The sequence below is a fragment of the Festucalex cinctus genome, chromosome 11 (assembly GCF_051991245.1).
Source record: "Festucalex cinctus isolate MCC-2025b chromosome 11, RoL_Fcin_1.0, whole genome shotgun sequence".
Taxonomy (NCBI): domain Eukaryota; kingdom Metazoa; phylum Chordata; class Actinopteri; order Syngnathiformes; family Syngnathidae; genus Festucalex; species Festucalex cinctus.
Window position 1 is genome coordinate 8792076 of NC_135421.1, and position 18719 is coordinate 8810794.

The window sequence follows — 18719 nt, forward strand, 5'->3', positions numbered from 1 at the left end:
TAACCATTAATTTGACAAAAACAGCGAGCACGTAAGTTTCTTGCACACAGCATATTTTAATTGGATTAAATACTTAACACGATTTCAACACACAAAAAGGTTAGTTTGTAAATTTCATTTAGAAAAAAAGTTACCCATTTTTACACCAGGTGGGTGTAGCTCATAACAGTGGAACAATACTGTGGTTCTCTATGCTCGCGAAAGATAAAAAGTGAAGACTTGAGGTGTGTGATTATCGGGGTGGGCATAAAAAATGTACAGTATTTAGTTGATTTGATTACTTGGGAATTTGTCCATTTTGGCGATGCTCTTGAGCGATGTCATCTCATGTTTGTTAGAATTCTTGGAAAAGAGGAGTAAAATTAAAAAAATGTTGTTGTTTTTTTTTTGCCATCATGTTTTGAATAAAAACAAGATAAATTGTTCATTACTAAATGAATCCTATTTATACAAGTCATTTGTTTAGTCAAATTTATTTATATAGCCCTTACCAGGATTTTTCCTGGCTCAAATCGAGACAGAGGTGGTATCACCCTGACTATGATGGATGACTACTGATAACAGGTATCAGTATCGTGCCAATACCAGTCTTATTTTAAGGTATTGGCACTCGCGGCGGTGACAGATTCCATTATGGGCGCGCCCTCCTGCAGCCATTTTACAATCAGGGACTAGAAATGAGAAATTATATGAATACAAAGTTGCCATTAATTTTTTGCCATTTTTAACTACAGTCATTAAAAATTCATCCAGTAGTACAAATTAAATTGTAAATATAGTTTAGCGTTGGTGTAAAACACTATTATGTTTATACTGTGTTTTTATGACTTTGGCTTTGGCTGGAGCGCGCCACCTCTGCCTCGCAACCAGGAAATGTGCGTGCGCAGCGGTTGCTCCATGATCTGGTTCTTCTTCAGTACATAAAAGTTTAAAAAAGAAAGAAAGATAGAAAGCTGTTTCTTCTTCAGTTGTTGCTTCAGGTCTTTCCGGTACACTGCTGTTGATAAAGCGAATCCATAATGGCGCAACACTGTAACTACAGTTAAAATGTGTTCCTGCCAAGCTCAATCAACAACTGGAGCGCTGTGTTGAGCGATATCAGTGGCTCAGGATGGAGTTGGGGAGCAAATTCAGTGGAGGTGGCCGCCTCTGCATTTTGTACACAGGAAAAACCCTGCCTTAATCACACAAGAGTCTCAAAGGGCTTCACATGCCCACAAATATCAACAACATCCCCTGAAGGAAAAACTAAAAAAAAAATCCATCAACAGGAACAGGATATGAATGGCATTCAGTGTCGAAACTACACAATAATGTTAGCTCAGCCTGGATCCTCATGATCCGACGTTGGCATCCGTCAGACACATGGTCTGCTGTGATAGGCTGACCTGCGGGTAGGAGGCAGACGAATGCGACGAGGAGGACATCAAGGCGTGCTGATTGACCTGAGCGCCCATATTAGGGCCCCTCAGGAACATGCCGGAGGATGACGACGGCGTGACGAATGGGAAGTTTGGGATTGCGGGGATGACCACGTTATTGAGAGGACTCGAAGTGGTCGCTGAAACGAGAACACAAATGTTATAGAAGTTGAACTTTCAGCATGAACCTAATGATTTAATGTTTTCACTAGTGTTAATTTTATCAGCCATTTTTAAATTTGGTCTGTTTTGGTCCAGCTTCAATCACGCTTGGTAGTTATTACCATAATTGCCGGACGATAAGCCGCGACTTTTTTCTCATGCTTTCAACCCTGCGGCTTATACAATGATGCGGCTATCCATCCATCCATTTTCTTGACCGCTTATTCCTCACAAGGGTCGCAGGGGGTGCTGGCTTTGGGCAGTAGGCAGGGTACACCCTGAACTGGTTGCCAGCCAATCGCAGATGATGCGGCTAATATATGAATTTTTCACCCTGAACCGTAACAAGCATTTGTAGTCATAAAATTAATTAAATTAACACTGGAAGCGAGAGAATATTTGATCTTTTTCCCCTTTCTGTGTGGGAGGATTTCCCATTGACAAATTGATTTATTTTCACATTGATATCTTTGGGGATCTACTTTGTACTGTGAATGAGGCCATCGGTGGAAGGATACATGAAAAGAAGTGGGGAACTTCTGCCATTAGTTAGTGTGCATGTTCAGTCAGCATGTGTCCTCTTTTTTTTTCCCCCCCCCTTTCTTTTTTGCTTGTTTTAGAGCTTAACAAGCCACTTAAAGTTAATTGTTTGATTGACACTAAAATGTGAAGAAAACACGATCAGCGAGCAAGTGAGGAGGGTGGGTGGTTGGATGATTATAACTGTAATTTACTTCTTTTTTTTTTATTTAAACTGTTCATCATGAATCCTCCTATCAATTCCAAGTGTTTGTGCATGTTGCACTCGCTAGCTGTAGATTTGAAAGGGGGTGTGTCACTGTCACATAACAGTGTCACAGTGACATTTTTCATTAGCAGAGACAAGATTTTACAAATCCTATCATTTTCGTCTCATCTTTGTTCATGAACTAAAATGTCCGTAAATTTTAGTCCAGTTTTTATCAAGTTAGTATATTTTCGTCTCGTCTTCATTAGTTCACGAAAATGCATACTGATTTTAGTCCTATTTATTGTTTATTAATGAGGGTTTTAGTCGAGTCTAGTTTTAGTCCAGTGAAAAACGTGTGTTGACAAAAATATTTTTGTTTAGTTTTCATTGATGAAATTGACACTAGTTTTCACAAAAGATGGTTGATGTAAAAAAAAATTATATATTAAAAAAGATTAAACATAATCCTATCAAAATTTTAGTCAAACTCCAAATTTTACAAGCTTTCATCCATGTAGTGTTAATTTTGATAAGGAATTTTAATGTAGTTTTAGTTTAGTCTTTTGACAAAATGAAAAGTTTTAGTCATAATTTATAAATTTGTTCATCTGATTGTATTTTAGTTGTAATCAATTTTACGAAAAGAGCAATTTTAGTCGACTAAATTGACAATTTATTTGATGTTTTTCTTTCAGCATACATTTCAGCTTTTATACGTAAAATTATAAACACGCCTCTCATGAGTATGATGCCTAATGTGCTGACAAAACCCAATTTGTATGCGCATTAGTGACTTTAGTATAACAAGTTTCAAGTGATTTGAGTGACCACTGTGGGTTTTTCTTTCATTAACAGAAGGGTAACAACAATTTTCTCCATGTTTGTAAGTATCTGTGCAACGGCTGTGTGCTGCACGTCAAATAAAAGAATTTGGCCATTTTTGATGCTCCTGAAAACGTTTTTGTCTGCGTGGTGAATTAAGACGTTCATTGATTTACTGTAGATGACATTTACGCAGTTTCGTCATTCTAACTGGCCCACTGGCGGCAACCATAACTGCGATGTTGGCCGCAATGAAGACAAGTTTGACGTCCCTGAAATAGAGGCTGCAAGGAGGTCCAGAAGTTGAACTTGCATCTTTAATTCATATTATTACCTGCAAGGTACAGATGTCACCACTGTAATTGAATTACACAATCAGAGCTAAGGGCTCATCTTACCACAAGATGCTTTGTGTTGCTGAGGACCACTAACGGAGAAACCATCCTGGGAAAGAGCCAATATGCCGCCTTGAGTCTGAAAAGGAGCATGCTTTTTTATTTTTTATTTTTTTTTATTTTATTTTTTTATCATCAGGATGCAAGCAGTACTGTTAGTAGTACGACTGGCTGATGTCATCTTGTATTGAGTACCAACCTGAACCTGGTTGAGACAAGCCTGCAGTTTCCGCTTTGCCCGCCATCTGGCCACCCTCAGTCTGGTCTTTTCCCGCCGCTCCCGTACCTTACAATAAATAAATTGATTAATTAATTAATAAATCTGGCATTTCAACTGGGCTTTTCTTTCCCGTGAGACATTGCTTTAAATTATTGGAATTGCTTTGAACAAACAAGAAACCACTCAATCAAAGGGATGTAACGATAAGGGCAATATAGTGATATCGTGATATTAAAACTGCCACAATATCGTCGTCGTCATGTTCACACTATTTAAAAGGAACACATCTGTTAACTCATTCACTCCCAGCCATTTTCACAGAAGCAGTCACGTTCGCTCCCGGCTGTTTTACTGGATTTTGACTGATTTTGCAAGGCCCACAGAATATTGTGTTCCATTGCTATAAAAGCATGGAACCTATCAAAAGAAAGATTAAAGTCTCTTCTTTCGTCAGGAAAAAAACTATGTTTCTATCCGTTTCCATTTTGCAGCAATTAGCATTAGATGAGAGCTAAGTTTCATCAGTTTTCACAAACCTATTTAAAATTGTAAGTAATTTAGCTTTTTTTTCTAGATGGCCCTGATTGATCTCCTTTGCTCTGCTGCCACCTGCTGGCCGTTTGTGTAATAACTACCATTTCTGCAACTGTTCTTTGCAGTTGAGAGGCTGCATCAAAGCCTTCTGTATGCTCTAGCATTAAAAAAAAACAAAAAAAAAAAAAACAAAAAAAAAAAAACGTATAAATACGTCTTTGGGACACTTAGAACATTAAAAAAACGTATTTATACGTTATTGGGAGTAAATGAGTTAATAAAAAAAAGTCAGGTTGATTTCCATTTGTGCAGTTCTAGCACCCTCTGGTGGCTAGTTTTTTAGTGCAATTTAATTTTCATTAGGGATGTTGTGGTCTCCTATGTTTAAAATCTATGCTAACTGTCAGATGAAGGGGAACCTAATTTGCTTGTGAAGCGATCAATGTGTGCTTGCATTAGTAAGTACCTCAATATTGTAATTAGAGATTGTAGGTGGTTTATATGCATTGCTGTTATGTAGAAAAGCACAATATTGTGTTTTTTTTTGTTTTTTGTTTTTTTTAAACAATATTATAATCTTTTTTAAAATATTGCCCCCCCCCCAACAATCTCAGGATAATTATCGTATCGTGACCTTCATATCGTGATCATATCGTATCGTGATATTTGGATATCGTTACATTCCTACTCAATCACTCACCAGATCAGCCAGCAGAGGCTGAGGCAGAGTTTTTTCCAGCTCTCGCCGTCGATTGAGGCTTCGCCGGCGCAGCTCGTTCCGCCGCAGTTTGTACTCTTCGTACAAGCTGAAGTCTTTGGTCCATGGGCCGCGCACCTGTCGCGGAGTGCCAGGAGGCAGCGGGGCAATAGCAGGAAACGTCTGAGGTGTGGCATCTAGCAGATGCACAGATTGGAGTTTAAAATAGATACAAGTGTAACCTCAGTCAGAAATTTGTTCAGAAGTTCGAATTAACACCATACAGTTAAATGCAATAATTTGGTGACATCTTGGTCCCAGAAACTATGATGAAGTTAATTTAGGAGCTTCATTTAGGCAACAGTTGTTCTTTTACACTACTTCTCCTTTATGCTTAATAATGGAACAGATTATTTTCTATGATTGCATGTTTTCTATCTGTTATTGTTCTTTAACCAGCATTGGTCCCTGCTCGCTTATAGAAGGTACTCACGGGAAGAGCTTGGTCCAGCTGAGCTGAAACCTGAGGAGCATTTTCTCTGGCTGGACTGAAGTCCCGACCACTGCGTGCCAGACATCAGAACCTGAAATCAACAATCACATTACAATATTGAAGACCTTACAACCAAGACCACAAAATGCTTAACACGTTCTTCCATAGGGTTGGGTACCGAAGACGGTATTTTTGTAGTATGGACCGATTTGGGTTGGTACTTCCGAGCACTGATTCAGGTATAATCAAAGGGTGCCTTGTTTTGGTTCTGAAGACATTGAAACATTGTTTGAGCGAGTGTGGGGGGACTTTTAGTTCAAAGCTACTTATATTAAATGTATTAACATTTAATATTTACTCAATACCAAACTTGTGAATTTTAATTAATAACGTTGGTTGTCATTTTAACTGAGTAGATCTGGTGCTTTTTTTTTTTTTTTTTTTACAGTGAAAGACGCATATTTTCAAAGATGCAAAATTACGGTAGAGAGCGTTAAGAGGGGTTGCATAAAACCTTTGATTGTGGAAGTTTTCTTATTTTGTATTATTATTATTTATTTAATTATTTTTAAATACAAACTTCTAAATAAATACATCCATGGCCCGCGCTGTCATGTTTCGGTTTTGTTTGGGTTGTGTTTTTGTTTTATTTTGGTGAGTGTTGGTTGTCTGGTGTTCCTGTCTTTTTCCCCAGTCTCGTTATGGTTAACCTTGTCCACCTGCTTGTGTCTTCCCTTCCTGGTGTGTGTTGCTGATTGGTTTCCCCTCCCTGCTGTGTCTCCCAGGTGTGTCCTGTTAGTGTCATTAGTGTTGGTATAAGGGAGTGGTGTTTGTTTCACGCGGGTGTGGGAGCATTGAATGTTTGCATGTTGTCTCACAGTGTTGTCCTTTTGCCAAGTACTCCACTCCAAGTCTTCCACGCCAAGCCTCTGCATCACGCCACGCCTCTGCATCACGGCACACCACGCAACGCCTCTGCGTCCACGCCACGCCTCTGCGTCCACGCCACGCCTCTGCGTCCACGCCACGCCACGCCTCTGCGTCCACGCCACGCCACGCCAAGCCTCTGCGTCCACGCCACGCCAAGTCTTCCAAGTCATCCACGCCAAGCCAAGTCTTCCAAGTCATCCACGCCACGCCAAGTCTTCCAAGTCATCCACGCCACGCCAAGTCTACCAAGTCATCCACGCCACGCCAAGTCTTCCAAGTCATCCACGCCACGCCACGTCTTCCAAGTCATCCACGCCACGTCTTCCAAGTCATCCACGCCACGCCACGTCTTCCAAGTCATCCACGCCACGCCACGTCTTCCAAGTCATCCACGCCACGCCACGTCTTCCAAGTCATCCACGCCACGCCACGTCTTCCAAGTCATCCACGCCACGCCACGTCTTCCAAGTCATCCACGCCACGTCTTCCAAGTCATCCACGCCACGTCTTCCAAGTCATCCACGCCACGCCACGTCTTCCAAGTCATCCACGCCACGCCACGTCTTCCAAGTCATCCACGCCACGCCACGTCTTCCAAGTCATCCACGCCACGTCTTCCAAGTCATCCACGCCACGCCACGTCTTCCAAGTCATCCACGCCACGCCACGCCACGTCTTCCAAGTCATCCACGCCACGCCACGCCACGTCTTCCAAGTCATCCACGCCACGCCACGTCTTCCAAGTCATCCACGCCACGCCACGTCTTCCAAGTCATCCACGCCACGCCACGTCTTCCAAGTCATCCACGCCACGCCACGTCTTCCAAGTCATCCACGCCACGCCACGTCTTCCAAGTCATCCACGCCACGCCACGTCTTCCAAGTCATCCACGCCACGCCACGTCTTCCAAGTCATCCACGCCACGCCACGTCTTCCAAGTCATCCACGCCACGCCACGTCTTCCAAGTCATCCACGCCACGCCACGTCTTCCAAGTCATCCACGCCACGCCACGTCTTCCAAGTCATCCACGCCACGCCACGTCTTCCAAGTCATCCACGCCACGCCACGTCTTCCAAGTCATCCACGCCACGCCACGTCTTCCAAGTCATCCACGCCACGTCTTCCAAGTCATCCACGCCACGCCACGTCTTCCAAGTCAGCCACGCCACGTCTTCCAAGTCAGCCACGCCACGTCTTCCAAGTCATCCACGCCACGTCTTCCAAGTCATCCACGCCACGTCTTCCAAGTCATCCACGCCACGTCTTCCAAGTCATCCACGCCACGTCTTCCAAGTCATCCACGCCACGTCTTCCAAGTCATCCACGTCTTCCAAGTCATCCACGTCTTCCAAGTCATCCACGCCACGCCACGTCTTCCAAGTCATCCACGCCACGCCACGTCTTCCAAGTCATCCACGCCACGCCACGTCTTCCAAGTCATCCACGCCAGGTTCATCATGCCCTTTCTGTTCGTCATGCCAAGTCTATCCACGTTTCACACAGTCAATGAAGTCATTCTAGTTGCTGTCATTCCACTTCTCCCTGCCTGTTTATTCCGCCTCTGGGTCCATCCATCACACCCCCACCGTAACACGCGCCATTTTGTAACTGTTCACAAGTACTCCCATTTATAATAAAAATCATACACACGCAATCATATTTTATTTATGAGAAAACTTTTTTTTTTTTTTTATTAGCACGAACTTCTGTGAATAATACATGCACTGTATCTGATTTATTTAGAGTTTTATTGATGAAAGATAAGTGTGAGTGATTGTTTCACATTCCCATGACTTAAGTTGCTTTTACTACTTTAGTCCACTAGATGTCCCATATGTTGTTTTCAACAGAAGCACCAAAGCTCCGAATCATTTTCGGCACAATTTGAAAGCCTGAAAGGTTCAGAAAGCTTCACCTGCACATCTTTAGATATAAGCAAAAGATTATAGCCAAAACTCATGCGGCAGGCTTTAGATAGATAAATTATGAATTTACATATTTACTGTTGAACTTTGTTATTGTGTTGTTCATTGCAGAGAACTTTGCTTCACACTTTATTTTTTTTAAATTAATTTACATGTATTACCGGTAATTAAACTTCAGTAATTGTAAAACGTCGTACCTTAATTTTTACTATTCCTCTCTGGCTCATTTGTTTAAAATTTTTGTTGTTTGTTGCAAAGTAATTGGTAAATTGATTTTTAAAAGATTTTACTGTTAGATCAACAATGATGAACATTTTTATCACCCCAATAAATAACATTTTTTAGAGAGCAAGAGAGAGATATCAAGAGAGAGAGAGTGAGAGAGAACAAACAAAAGTACCAAAAATTGGCACCGTTCAAGTACCGCTATCGATACTCAGGTACCGACGATTGGAACAGAACTGGTTTAAACGTGAAATGTACCGATCCCTATCCTTCCATGATGTTTATGGTGATGCTGTTCCACTTCAATATCAATTTTAATACTGGTCCCCAATACAAGTGGACTGTAACTGCAAATAAACGGCTAATTGTGCAGTTTTATGTACACAAAAATGAAATGGGCTCTTCCTTAAAGTAAGAACCGTCACCTCTGACTGGACCAGGTGGCCACGGTTCATCTGATTATCCAGCAGTAGGCACTCCATCACTTGCTGCTCCTCCTCTGGCTCCTCCTTGATGCAGATCACCTGCTGATCCTCCTGCTCCACCTTCACCTGCGACTAAACAAACAGACAAAAACGCAGGTGACGACATAAGTCCTTGTGATATATGACTGTTTCAACAATTCAACATCATTTGTGACGTTTGATACTATGTAACCACTCAAACAGAGCCAGGCAGTCACATGACTGCGCAGTGCACAACACTGAAGTAAAGTTTTCAAAGTGACTCATTTGTGTGTGAATATTTGTGCTTTGACGTGAAATCAATCCTGTGACTTCTAAGACTTATTTTTGTAAGACCTTCAATTGGGTTTTCCATTCATTAACTGACAATATTTCTAAAGCAAACAACTGTGTTTTAATATGAAATGTGCCTACAGTAATTCATTTTGGTATGTGTTGAGTTATTGCATACTATCACCTGTGTTGTGGAGATGGCCAGGGTTGAGCTATCCGCCTGTGCTGAGCCATGAGGAGACGGAGGACTGGTGGCAGGCTGCTGACCGGCGTCATGGCTTGGAAAAGGAGGCGGCGTCACAATGGTGTCGGCAGCGTCAAAGCTCGGATGCACGGCGACATTCCAGTCGCCCTCCTGACCTCCGCCGCCAGTGCTCAGAGGAACATCGTGGTCCGTGTGACAGAGCAGAGCTGCACGCGCACAAGTAGATATTAGAAATGTCGCTCAAAGTGGGATGTTGGTGTTGAACAAAAGGATCCGCCTAACCGGAACTCTCCAGACATTCGGTGCTCACGGGGAGAGAGACCGCCAACGCGCAGTCCGTTGGTTCAGGACTAACCACTTGCACGTTTGGCTGTCCGCATGATCTGATGCAATGTTGATTCATGCGCTGTGGAGATTCTATAAGAAAAAAAAAAATGGAAGGACAGAAGGTTAATTAAGCCACAATTTTGCTAGCTTTTCTTATTTTTCCTGTCAACCATGAGAGGAATGGGAGCTCCCTCAGCAATTGAAGCATGCCAATGAGAGCTAGCAATTATTTCATCCCAGTTGATGCAATGAGAAGCTTCTCATTGGCATGCTTCACTTGGACATGCAATTCCAAAAACAGCCACTAAAACTCCACCAATATCAATATATAAAAAAAAGATTAGGCAAAACCCCCTCCTAGTACGTTCGAACCTGATACCTTTGGCATCTTGTTTGGAATATGGCTCTGAAGTTTGGCGAAGATTTGTTTACCTCCATTTTTGAGCCTTAATATCTGTCAAACTAATCGTCCAAGAGAAACGGCATCTTGGAGAATGTTTAAAGAGATACTTGACTCATTGAGCCATTTTCAGCAGCAAAAAAAAAAGTTAATATTTTGTTCAGAATGAATTTGGTAACTTCATTATTATTCATGTACAATTAATACATTTAAATAGTATTTTTCCCACTTGCTATCGACTGAAGATGACATAACCTGTGCTGAGGAAGTAGGTAACGATCAATCATGGCTCAGTTTGCTGGCCAAACCCAGAAAACAGGTGATCCATGATTGGCCGTTACCTACTTCCTCAGCACAGGTTGGAAAAATTTGCTTTTAAAAAAGGTATTAATTGTACGAGAAAAATAATTCAATTCTAAAATTAATTCTTGACAGAATATTGGACAACAACAACAACAAAAAAACAACTTTTTACAGCTGAAAATGTCTCAATGTGTCAAGTATCTCTTTAAGACAGTGGTGTCCAAACTCGGTCCTCAAGAGCCAGAGTCCAGCAGGTTTTGGATGTTTCCCATCTCCAACACACCTGAAGCTCATCAGCAAGCTCTGCCTAAAGCCTGAATGACGATCCAGATCATTGGAAACAGATGTGTTGGAGCAGGGAAACATCCAAAACTTGCAGGACTCAGGCCCTTGAGGACCACGTTTGGACACCACTGTTTCAAGATGACATCAGAGATAGAGCCAGAACTGATAGAAGTCTTATCTGCAAAACTGGGAGCTCAACCACTCTTCAAATTTGCTATTACATTTCAACAAGCCAAATTTTGGAAAAGTTTAAGTACCTACCATACTAGGCTATACACTTCAGCTAGACTCCTGACATTCCATGTCTGGAGGCTATTTGTAACATATATGCACTGTTGAATATTTGAGGGCTACAGGTTTTCCGAGTATGATGCCAAAAAAACGTCTAAACTACCCTTCATTCAATAATATTTCATGAGAAAACTACTACTTGAATTGACCTAATATTTGGGCTCTTTCCTATCAACAAGCATATCTCCATACAATTGCTTTTCAAGAAATTCTGAAAATTGATAGTCAAGTCAAGTGGGAAGATTTTCAGAAATGTGATGGAATGACATGGAATGACCCTCCAACTTTAAGTGCCATACCATTGTGGTTGGTTCCCATATGAAAATTTATGGAGTGGAAATAATGCACAGAAAAGTTACACTTTTTTTCTTTATCGGGGTCATTTCAACCACAGTAAATTCCTCGAAGGACTTACCTTGGTTGCTTGTTGGAGGATCATCAGCTGTGGAGGTCTGAGAGGAGCACGATGGTGAAGCCCCTGTGGAGGAGACGCCGGCCCCACCGGCCTGCGCCGGAGAGCATTTATTCTGGTTGCTTCGTACCAGAGAGTTGCTGGCGGCTCGGTGCTGCAGCTCCTCCTCTACACCCTGCCTATAATACTTCAGTTTCAACTCTGTGTAGCGCAGCTTGGCTCGGACGTTGTCATGTTCCTTCTCCTTCTGGGCCTTCTCTCGCTGCAGCATCACCACGTCACGCTTCATGTGCGCCAACTGCGCCTTCAGCTCCTCAAATTTCACCCCAACTACCTTCAGCATCTCGGCCAGGACCGTCTCCACGGCACCGTTTACCGCCCGCTCCACCACTGCGCCCATCTGGCCACGGATCAGTGAAACAGCAATGCTGACATCCATCTCAGCACACCCTTCAATTTTACCTGTAGGCAATTATGTCATGGTAAATTCAATAAACTAGCTGTATCAAAAATATTGTGTAAAAAAATAGACAAGACAATCATGAGACTGATTTATTATTGTAGTTGTAGGGCTGTTTCTAATATTTTATTTGTCCAATATTATAACACAGGGTGTAGTAACTTTAATATCAGCATTAATGTCCTTACATTTCTTTAAAAATATATACATGATAGCTACAAATATAAACAATGGCTCACCGATTAGTGGTTTAAAACATGATGATTGTTAAAATTAATATATAAACACACACACAATTTGCCTTTATTTCAAAATAAAAGAAATTGCGAAACTTGAAATGAAACGTTACCTTTACAATAGTGGTGACCAAACTCGGTCCTCCAGGTTCGGACTCCTGCAGGTTTTGTTAGTTTTCCTGCTCTAACGCACGTTTCCAATGAACATAATCGTTATCAGGCTTATTATGCAGAGCTTGCTGGTGGCTTCAGGCGTGTTGGAGAAGGGAAACATCTAAAACCTGCAGGACTCCGGCTCTCGAAGACAGAGTTCGGCCACCACCGCTTTATAAAATACAAAACTACACTTAATTAGCGATAATGTTATTACACCTTTTATTTGTCAATCCGCAACCCAGAAGTCTTCCTCGTTTGTTTTGTTTTGTTTTGTTTTTTGGCAATTTTAAAATAAAAGCAAATAGTTAAGGCGAGACAGTATAGTCAACAATGGCAACAGTTTAGTATGAGGGTGTGATGTTCTGACTTTTGTCAACTAAATGAGAATAAAGTGGTCCAAAATGAATGACACCGCGGCCTACTACGTATGTATAAATTTAGAGAAAACGCGAACTCTCTAGTTGTGCTGTTTAATCCAGGCGAACACACAAGGACGCGCGATTAAATCGTAGCTCATGAAATCTATTATGATTTTATCCGTGTACCTTTTTTAAATTGACATTATTAGTGGCTTACGCGATAACAAGAGCTCGCTCTGTTCGTGTTAAACATGCAGATAAAATTGAGTGAATGCATGATAGTAAACAAAAAATACACATTTATGAACAATTGTTAACGCACCGTTACGCAAACGCCAGGTTTAACTAAGCGTGACAGATGATTCCCAGCAGCCAGAGGCGAAAATTAAAATCAAATTCCACAAATGTTTTGTCTCGGTACAAGACGAGTGGATGAGCAGCAGCTTCCCTGTACTCTTCTTTGGGGATTTTATTGCGCTATGCAAACAGGTGCAATACTGCCACCTAGTGAATGTGGTGGCGCTTCAACAATAACGGACTCAAGTCTGAAATCACCGAACTGAATAGGGACTAGTTTTATGTCCTGTTATGGAATTTACTGGTCAAATCAATCGTATGATGGAGGAAATGATGTAATAATGCATACACTGATTATCTTATTCTAAATATGTTTTCTTAGTCCATGTTTTTGATACTGCGTAACCTCACTATCCCAGCCGTACGTTAGTTAAATTCTGGTCAAATGTTTGTACTTGGAAAAACTAAAATTGAAACGGAAAATTCGTGTTGATATTGAATTTTGTAAAATATAAAAATGTAGTCAAAATTTCGAAAGTAAAATAAGTGGGTGAAACTTTTTTTCTGGGTCAAGTTTAATTTTGATTCACTTTGGTCATTCTTTTGAATAAATTATTTTCACTTTTAACTATATTTGACGTCTAATTTTTTTCAGTTGCATGTTTTTTCTTTCCAGAGTCAGAACAAATTACGTTTTAATGATTAATGATATAGAATGCTCTAACAAAAAAAATATCTGCAGAAATTTACAATATATATTCTAAGTCATACTGTTCTGTACACAATAGCATAGATTCATTATTCTTTTTTTGGAGAGTAGAAAACGTAACATTCCTAAAATTGACTACATATTCAAAACATTATGAATTATGTTTATCCTTGTGGGAATTTTATGTAGAGCAAATTTGTTGTTGTTTTGTAATTCTGATAAAGCATCTTTTATCCATCCATTTTCTTAACCGTTTAGGGTTGCGAGTGTGCTGGTAGGACCAAAACTGGCAAATAAAATTACAAATAAAATAAAAATTAAATACTAAAATTAATTTTGGCGGTTATGGTCCTCCATAGTGCTGCAGCCTATCCCAGCCGGTTTCGGGCAGTAGGCAGGGTTATAAAGAGACTTAAGTTTGGAATATTTATTTTTTGAATGTACATACACCAAGACATTTTGGGAAGCATTTAAACGCTGGATTTTGGAGGAGGACCATGATTCACCCACACTTTTATTACATTTGGGATGATAATACAAAACAGAAAAAGCCTCTGCAGACTCCTTTCTCGAAGAGCTGCAGACCTAAAAAACGGTTGGGTTTGCTGCTTATTTCACTAAAGCAATATTAACCAAACATACCATATTTAGACTAGAGGGTTGATTTCCCCTTTAAGGAGGAGGATATAAGCAGTAGAGTAAAACTAGTGTCTTGGTGAGAACTTGGATATTCCAACCATTACGTAAATATTTCTTTTTTCACTTTTTTTTTTTTGCCACCATGACAGAAGTCCTCTTGCCGCGCTGCTCCACGCTGCCTAGCAACGCTCCATTCCATGATACCCGCCCCTCATCACATACACAATGAAAGGTTTGACAACGGTGTGCTGTGACACTTTGAAAATCTGCAAGGATCAAGGTCCAAGGTTTGGTGAGGGGGGACCGACCTCCCATGATAGATAGGCAGATCGCATCAGGACGGGCATCCAATGTAAAAACAGTTCAACCATATAATGCGAGAGACTTGCTGTGGCGATCACTGATGGGACAAAGTTGTTGTTTCTTCTTCTTACTAAAATGTTGGCAATAAAATTAGTTGTTTTTTGTTTTTTTGTTTTTTGTTTTTTTTTCTTAAAACCACAGCTACACATAAACATGGTAACCCATTTCTTGGTGGCTTTAACTCATCAGGTTGGGTAGTTTTTTACCCCTGCCTGTGTCAAATCCTCAAGCCAATGCTCGCTCTGTAAAAACAACCCAGCATTGGCTCCGTCCCTTTTGATACCCAGCACTGTGTTAGCTATTTCACTCAGTTTGAGTTACTTTGGACACAGCAGTTTTAAGAGAGTGTGGTCTCATAAGGTTTAGTGGAATTCAGGTCCAGTAGCCGCAACAAAGCGAAATAAGAGTAGACCCACGGCCTGGAGATTCTCTGGGTTTGTCCCATCCCTTCAGCCTCCATCAGGAGACCCCTTTTGAAGGCCATCTGCTGCTGCAACAGTGTCATCTGCCTGCATGGAGAGCCAAATATAAGCAAGACATGATATTGGCCGCACAAGAAAACATGATACTGTATTTACGTGGAGGGTAGTTCCGCCTGCATGTTGGACTCCTCTTTGGCTCTCAAAGCTTGTTCATCTTCCGTCATTCGATGCTCTTCCTCTTTGGTCCTCCTGTCCTCCTTCTCCTGCTCCTTCATAGCGAGGTACTCATCTCTCTCACTCTCATCCATCTCCTGCAAGAGCTTGCACTCCTCCTCCTGCTTCCTCTGTTCCTCCAGGTGAAGATGCTCCGCTTCCGCTACAATAAAATAATTATTATTGGTACTATTTCTATTAATGGTATTGCCTTTTTTTTTTTACCTTTCTTCCTCTTTGCGTCCTCATCCCTCCTTATCTGCAGTCGCTCCATCTGTCGCCTCCTCTCCTCTTGTCGCCTCCTCGCCCTCTCACGCTCCGCTTGCTCCCGTCCGGTTCGCTCCTGCTCCTCCTGCTCGCTCTTCATCTTCACCTCTTCCTCTGCGAGCTTCCTCAGTCTATGTGTGGAGAAACAAAGTAGCAACAGCAAAGCTTGTAACACAAACTGAACAAGTTTCTTACCTGAGATGTTCAGCTCTCCTTCTCCGTTCCTCCGCCAGCTCATTCCTCATGTTATCCTTTGTCCGCTTACTCCCTTGCAGCTGCATCTTTTCTTCCTCCTCTTGCTCCCTCCTCTTCCTCTCCGCCTCCTGCCTCCGTATCTCAGCTTGCTCGGCCTGACGACGGTTCTTCTCCTCATTGCTTTTGGAGGCCTATAAATGGCACCAGATTCAAATCTAGTTGATTTCCTCTCAAAGGCTATTGCATGAAAAACGTCAAACCACATTGATGTTAAACTTAAACCAAGACACAGATACATTTTGACATACTGTGGGCATAAAACATAAATACATTTGCAATACTTATATACTAGGATCTTATCTGTGCCCCAAACTAACCTCAGTCTTCACCAGTTTTAACATCAGCTGCTCCTCGGTGACCATGACGGTGGAACACGACGACGATAGTTGGCCTCGAGAGGGTGTGAGGGTCCTCATGTCGCCCGATAGACCTTCGCAGGAAGACCTCAGCGAGGTCCTCACATTGGACACAGAAGGAGACATTTGGAAACGAATTGAATGGACACTGTTGTCAGTACTGTGTTTGTCATCAGTGGAAAGGCACTCATTGTCTTCTTTTATGCTGGTGTCCGCTTTTGGTGTTTCAGCAAAACGTCTGGGGGATTTTAGGTAAAAGTCTTCGCTTGTATCATCTCCAGCTGCCACCTCCTCTTTCTCCAGACCACCATCTAGTTGTTTAGGTGAGGGCACATTAAGACCATCTGCAAATATGAAGGAAAAATAGGGAATATTTTAATATTCTAAGCCATAGGTCTCAAACTGCAGTTCTCGAGAGCCACAGTCCTTGGCATGTTTTAGGTCAAGGTTTCTCAACCCTGGTCCTCGGGGCACACTATCCAGCCTGTTTTCCATGTCTCCCAAGTCCCAACGTAGGGATTCCAACGACAGCTCATCAGCAAGGTCTGGACCAACTTGATAACGATCCTCACTTGTGTTGTAATCGGGAAACATGGAAAACAAGCTGGATAGTGTGCCCCGAGTACCAGGGTTGAGAAACACTGTTTTAGGTTTCCCTCCTGCAACACACCTGATTCAAAGTATCAGTATCAGCATCAGCAAGCTCTGCAAAACCTGACAACGATCCTGATCATTTGATTCAGATGTGTTGGAGGAGGTCAACCTCTAAAACTTGCAGGACTGTGACCCTCGAGGATCTGAGTTTGAGACTTATGTTCTTAGCCATTCTTTTCACTCCTACTTCATGCATATGCAATGTATTCATAGACAAAAGTATTGGGACACACTTGTTAATGAATTATTCACAGACTAGAGTTCAATCATTCTTAGCACAATTAGATGCATCTAAATTTGCGGGAACCATTTGAGGGAGGTTCCCAGTGTATTAGTCTGCCTGTAGTTCCACATGGAAATGTTTTAGATCCCTTCAATGTGTAGTTTGCCTACACCTTGTCTCTGCTCCCAATATTTTTGTATTGTATGTGATAATGTCACATCGTGTTACCATCTTTGTGATTTAGCTTCGTTCGTCGTCTTATTCTGGTCGACTCCTCCTCCTTTTCTTTCTCTACTTTATCTGCTTTCTTTACTCGAATCTCACTATTCTCTCTTTCTTTGATGGTTCTCTTCTTTTTCTGAAATTGTATCATGGAGTTGGTAAAAAAAAAATAAAATGACCACAAACATTTCCTCACCACAGATGTCAGTGCAGAATGTTTTTGTGTCTCTCTTGCTTTTTTCTTGGTCTGTCTGTCGTCTAGGTTGCTTTTAGTCAGGTGAGCATCACTCTCTTCTTTCTTCTGCTTCCTCACATTTGTTTTGTTCTTTCTGGATCGCATTGGTTCTTCTTGTGACTTGACAGTTTTCACATCCTTTCCCCTACATGACCATACGTCATTAATGAGAATGTACAGATTTTAAGTTCAATATATATTGTTCTGAACATTTTTTTATATAATCATTGCTATTACAGAACTCAGTTTTACTGAATCCTTTTTTTTTTTTTTTTTTTTTTGCTACACCAGCCAACCTTTATTAGAATATGGTGATTTGTGGTGAATCAAACTTTACCGCTCTGCTCTGGTAACTCAAATCCTTCATAAGCCACACCTATCAGAAGTACATTTTTTACCAGGATGAACACATCTAGCTTTGTGATGGGCTGGAGATCAGTCCAGTTTGTACACTAAGAAAATAAAAATAAAATAAAAAAAAATAAAAAATGAATCTAATTTTATTCTACAATGTATAATAATAATAATAATAATAATAATAATAATAATAACACGTATTATTATTATTATTATTATTATTATTATTATTATTTTAATTGTATTTTATTCTCCAATGTATTTTTTTATGTACTGTGTTTCATTATTGAACCCCTAATTACAAGCACAAACAGTACCCAAATGGGCACCCTTTGGTTGCATGTAAGAGTACAAACATGTGACAGGCCAATGTGAATATCTTTCCACAGAGCCCACTGATGTACGGAAAGCAGTTTAAAGAAATAAAAGTAATCTAGTCCAGGGATGTCAAATGTATTGCAATTTGAACAAACTGACAAAAGTTCTTGTGCTAAAAAGATAAACCTGTTAATTGTGTACATTTTAGCCTCTCTTCAGTTCTCCGGATGCATTGTGGCATGCAATTGTGAACTTTTTCTGTCCTAAGGTTATTAATCATGATCTTTTAAGTATGTTTATATACCTACCTATACAGTATTTCGTTAGTCCATGAGGGAACTCTGGTCCTGTCTCCCTCCTCCAACACAGCTGACTCAAATAATCAGCTAATCAGCAAGCTGATAACGATCCTGTCATCATATCTGTCATGATCTGTACTGTCAGGCTGTGCTCTCAGGTTG

The 18719-nt window shown here is 41.1% G+C and overlaps 2 protein-coding genes across 6 annotated transcripts; both read right to left on the reverse strand.

Annotated features, from left to right (window-relative positions):
* Positions 1 to 23: 23 nt before the first annotated feature.
* LOC144030032 (uncharacterized) lies at positions 24 to 13244 on the reverse strand. Its single transcript, XM_077535928.1, has 10 exons — positions 13051 to 13244; positions 11521 to 11979; positions 9782 to 9916; positions 9479 to 9705; positions 8983 to 9114; positions 5475 to 5565; positions 4985 to 5178; positions 3730 to 3816; positions 3534 to 3609; positions 24 to 1561 (listed from the first exon to the last, which is right to left on the reverse strand). Exons 2-10 carry the CDS (start codon positions 11954 to 11956, stop codon positions 1335 to 1337), a joined length of 1605 nt encoding a protein of 534 aa, XP_077392054.1. The 5' UTR covers positions 11957 to 11979; positions 13051 to 13244; the 3' UTR covers positions 24 to 1334.
* Positions 13245 to 14136: 892 nt separating this feature from the next.
* LOC144030794 (uncharacterized) lies at positions 14137 to 18680 on the reverse strand. 5 transcript variants are annotated; one of them, XM_077537373.1, is made up of 9 exons: positions 18567 to 18679; positions 17545 to 17728; positions 17355 to 17484; positions 16437 to 16593; positions 16211 to 16349; positions 15834 to 16024; positions 15597 to 15769; positions 15315 to 15534; positions 14137 to 15245 (listed from the first exon to the last, which is right to left on the reverse strand). In XM_077537373.1, the coding sequence occupies exons 2-9, from the start codon at positions 17686 to 17688 to the stop codon at positions 15074 to 15076; spliced, it is 1326 nt and encodes a 441-aa protein (XP_077393499.1). In that variant the 5' UTR covers positions 17689 to 17728; positions 18567 to 18679; the 3' UTR covers positions 14137 to 15073. The 5 variants fall into 5 exon arrangements, with proteins under 5 accessions (XP_077393499.1, XP_077393500.1, XP_077393498.1 ...); XM_077537374.1 differs by having other exon boundaries at positions 16211 to 16323; positions 16411 to 16593; XM_077537372.1 differs by having other exon boundaries at positions 16211 to 16593.
* Between the last annotated feature and the right edge of the window lie 39 nt (positions 18681 to 18719).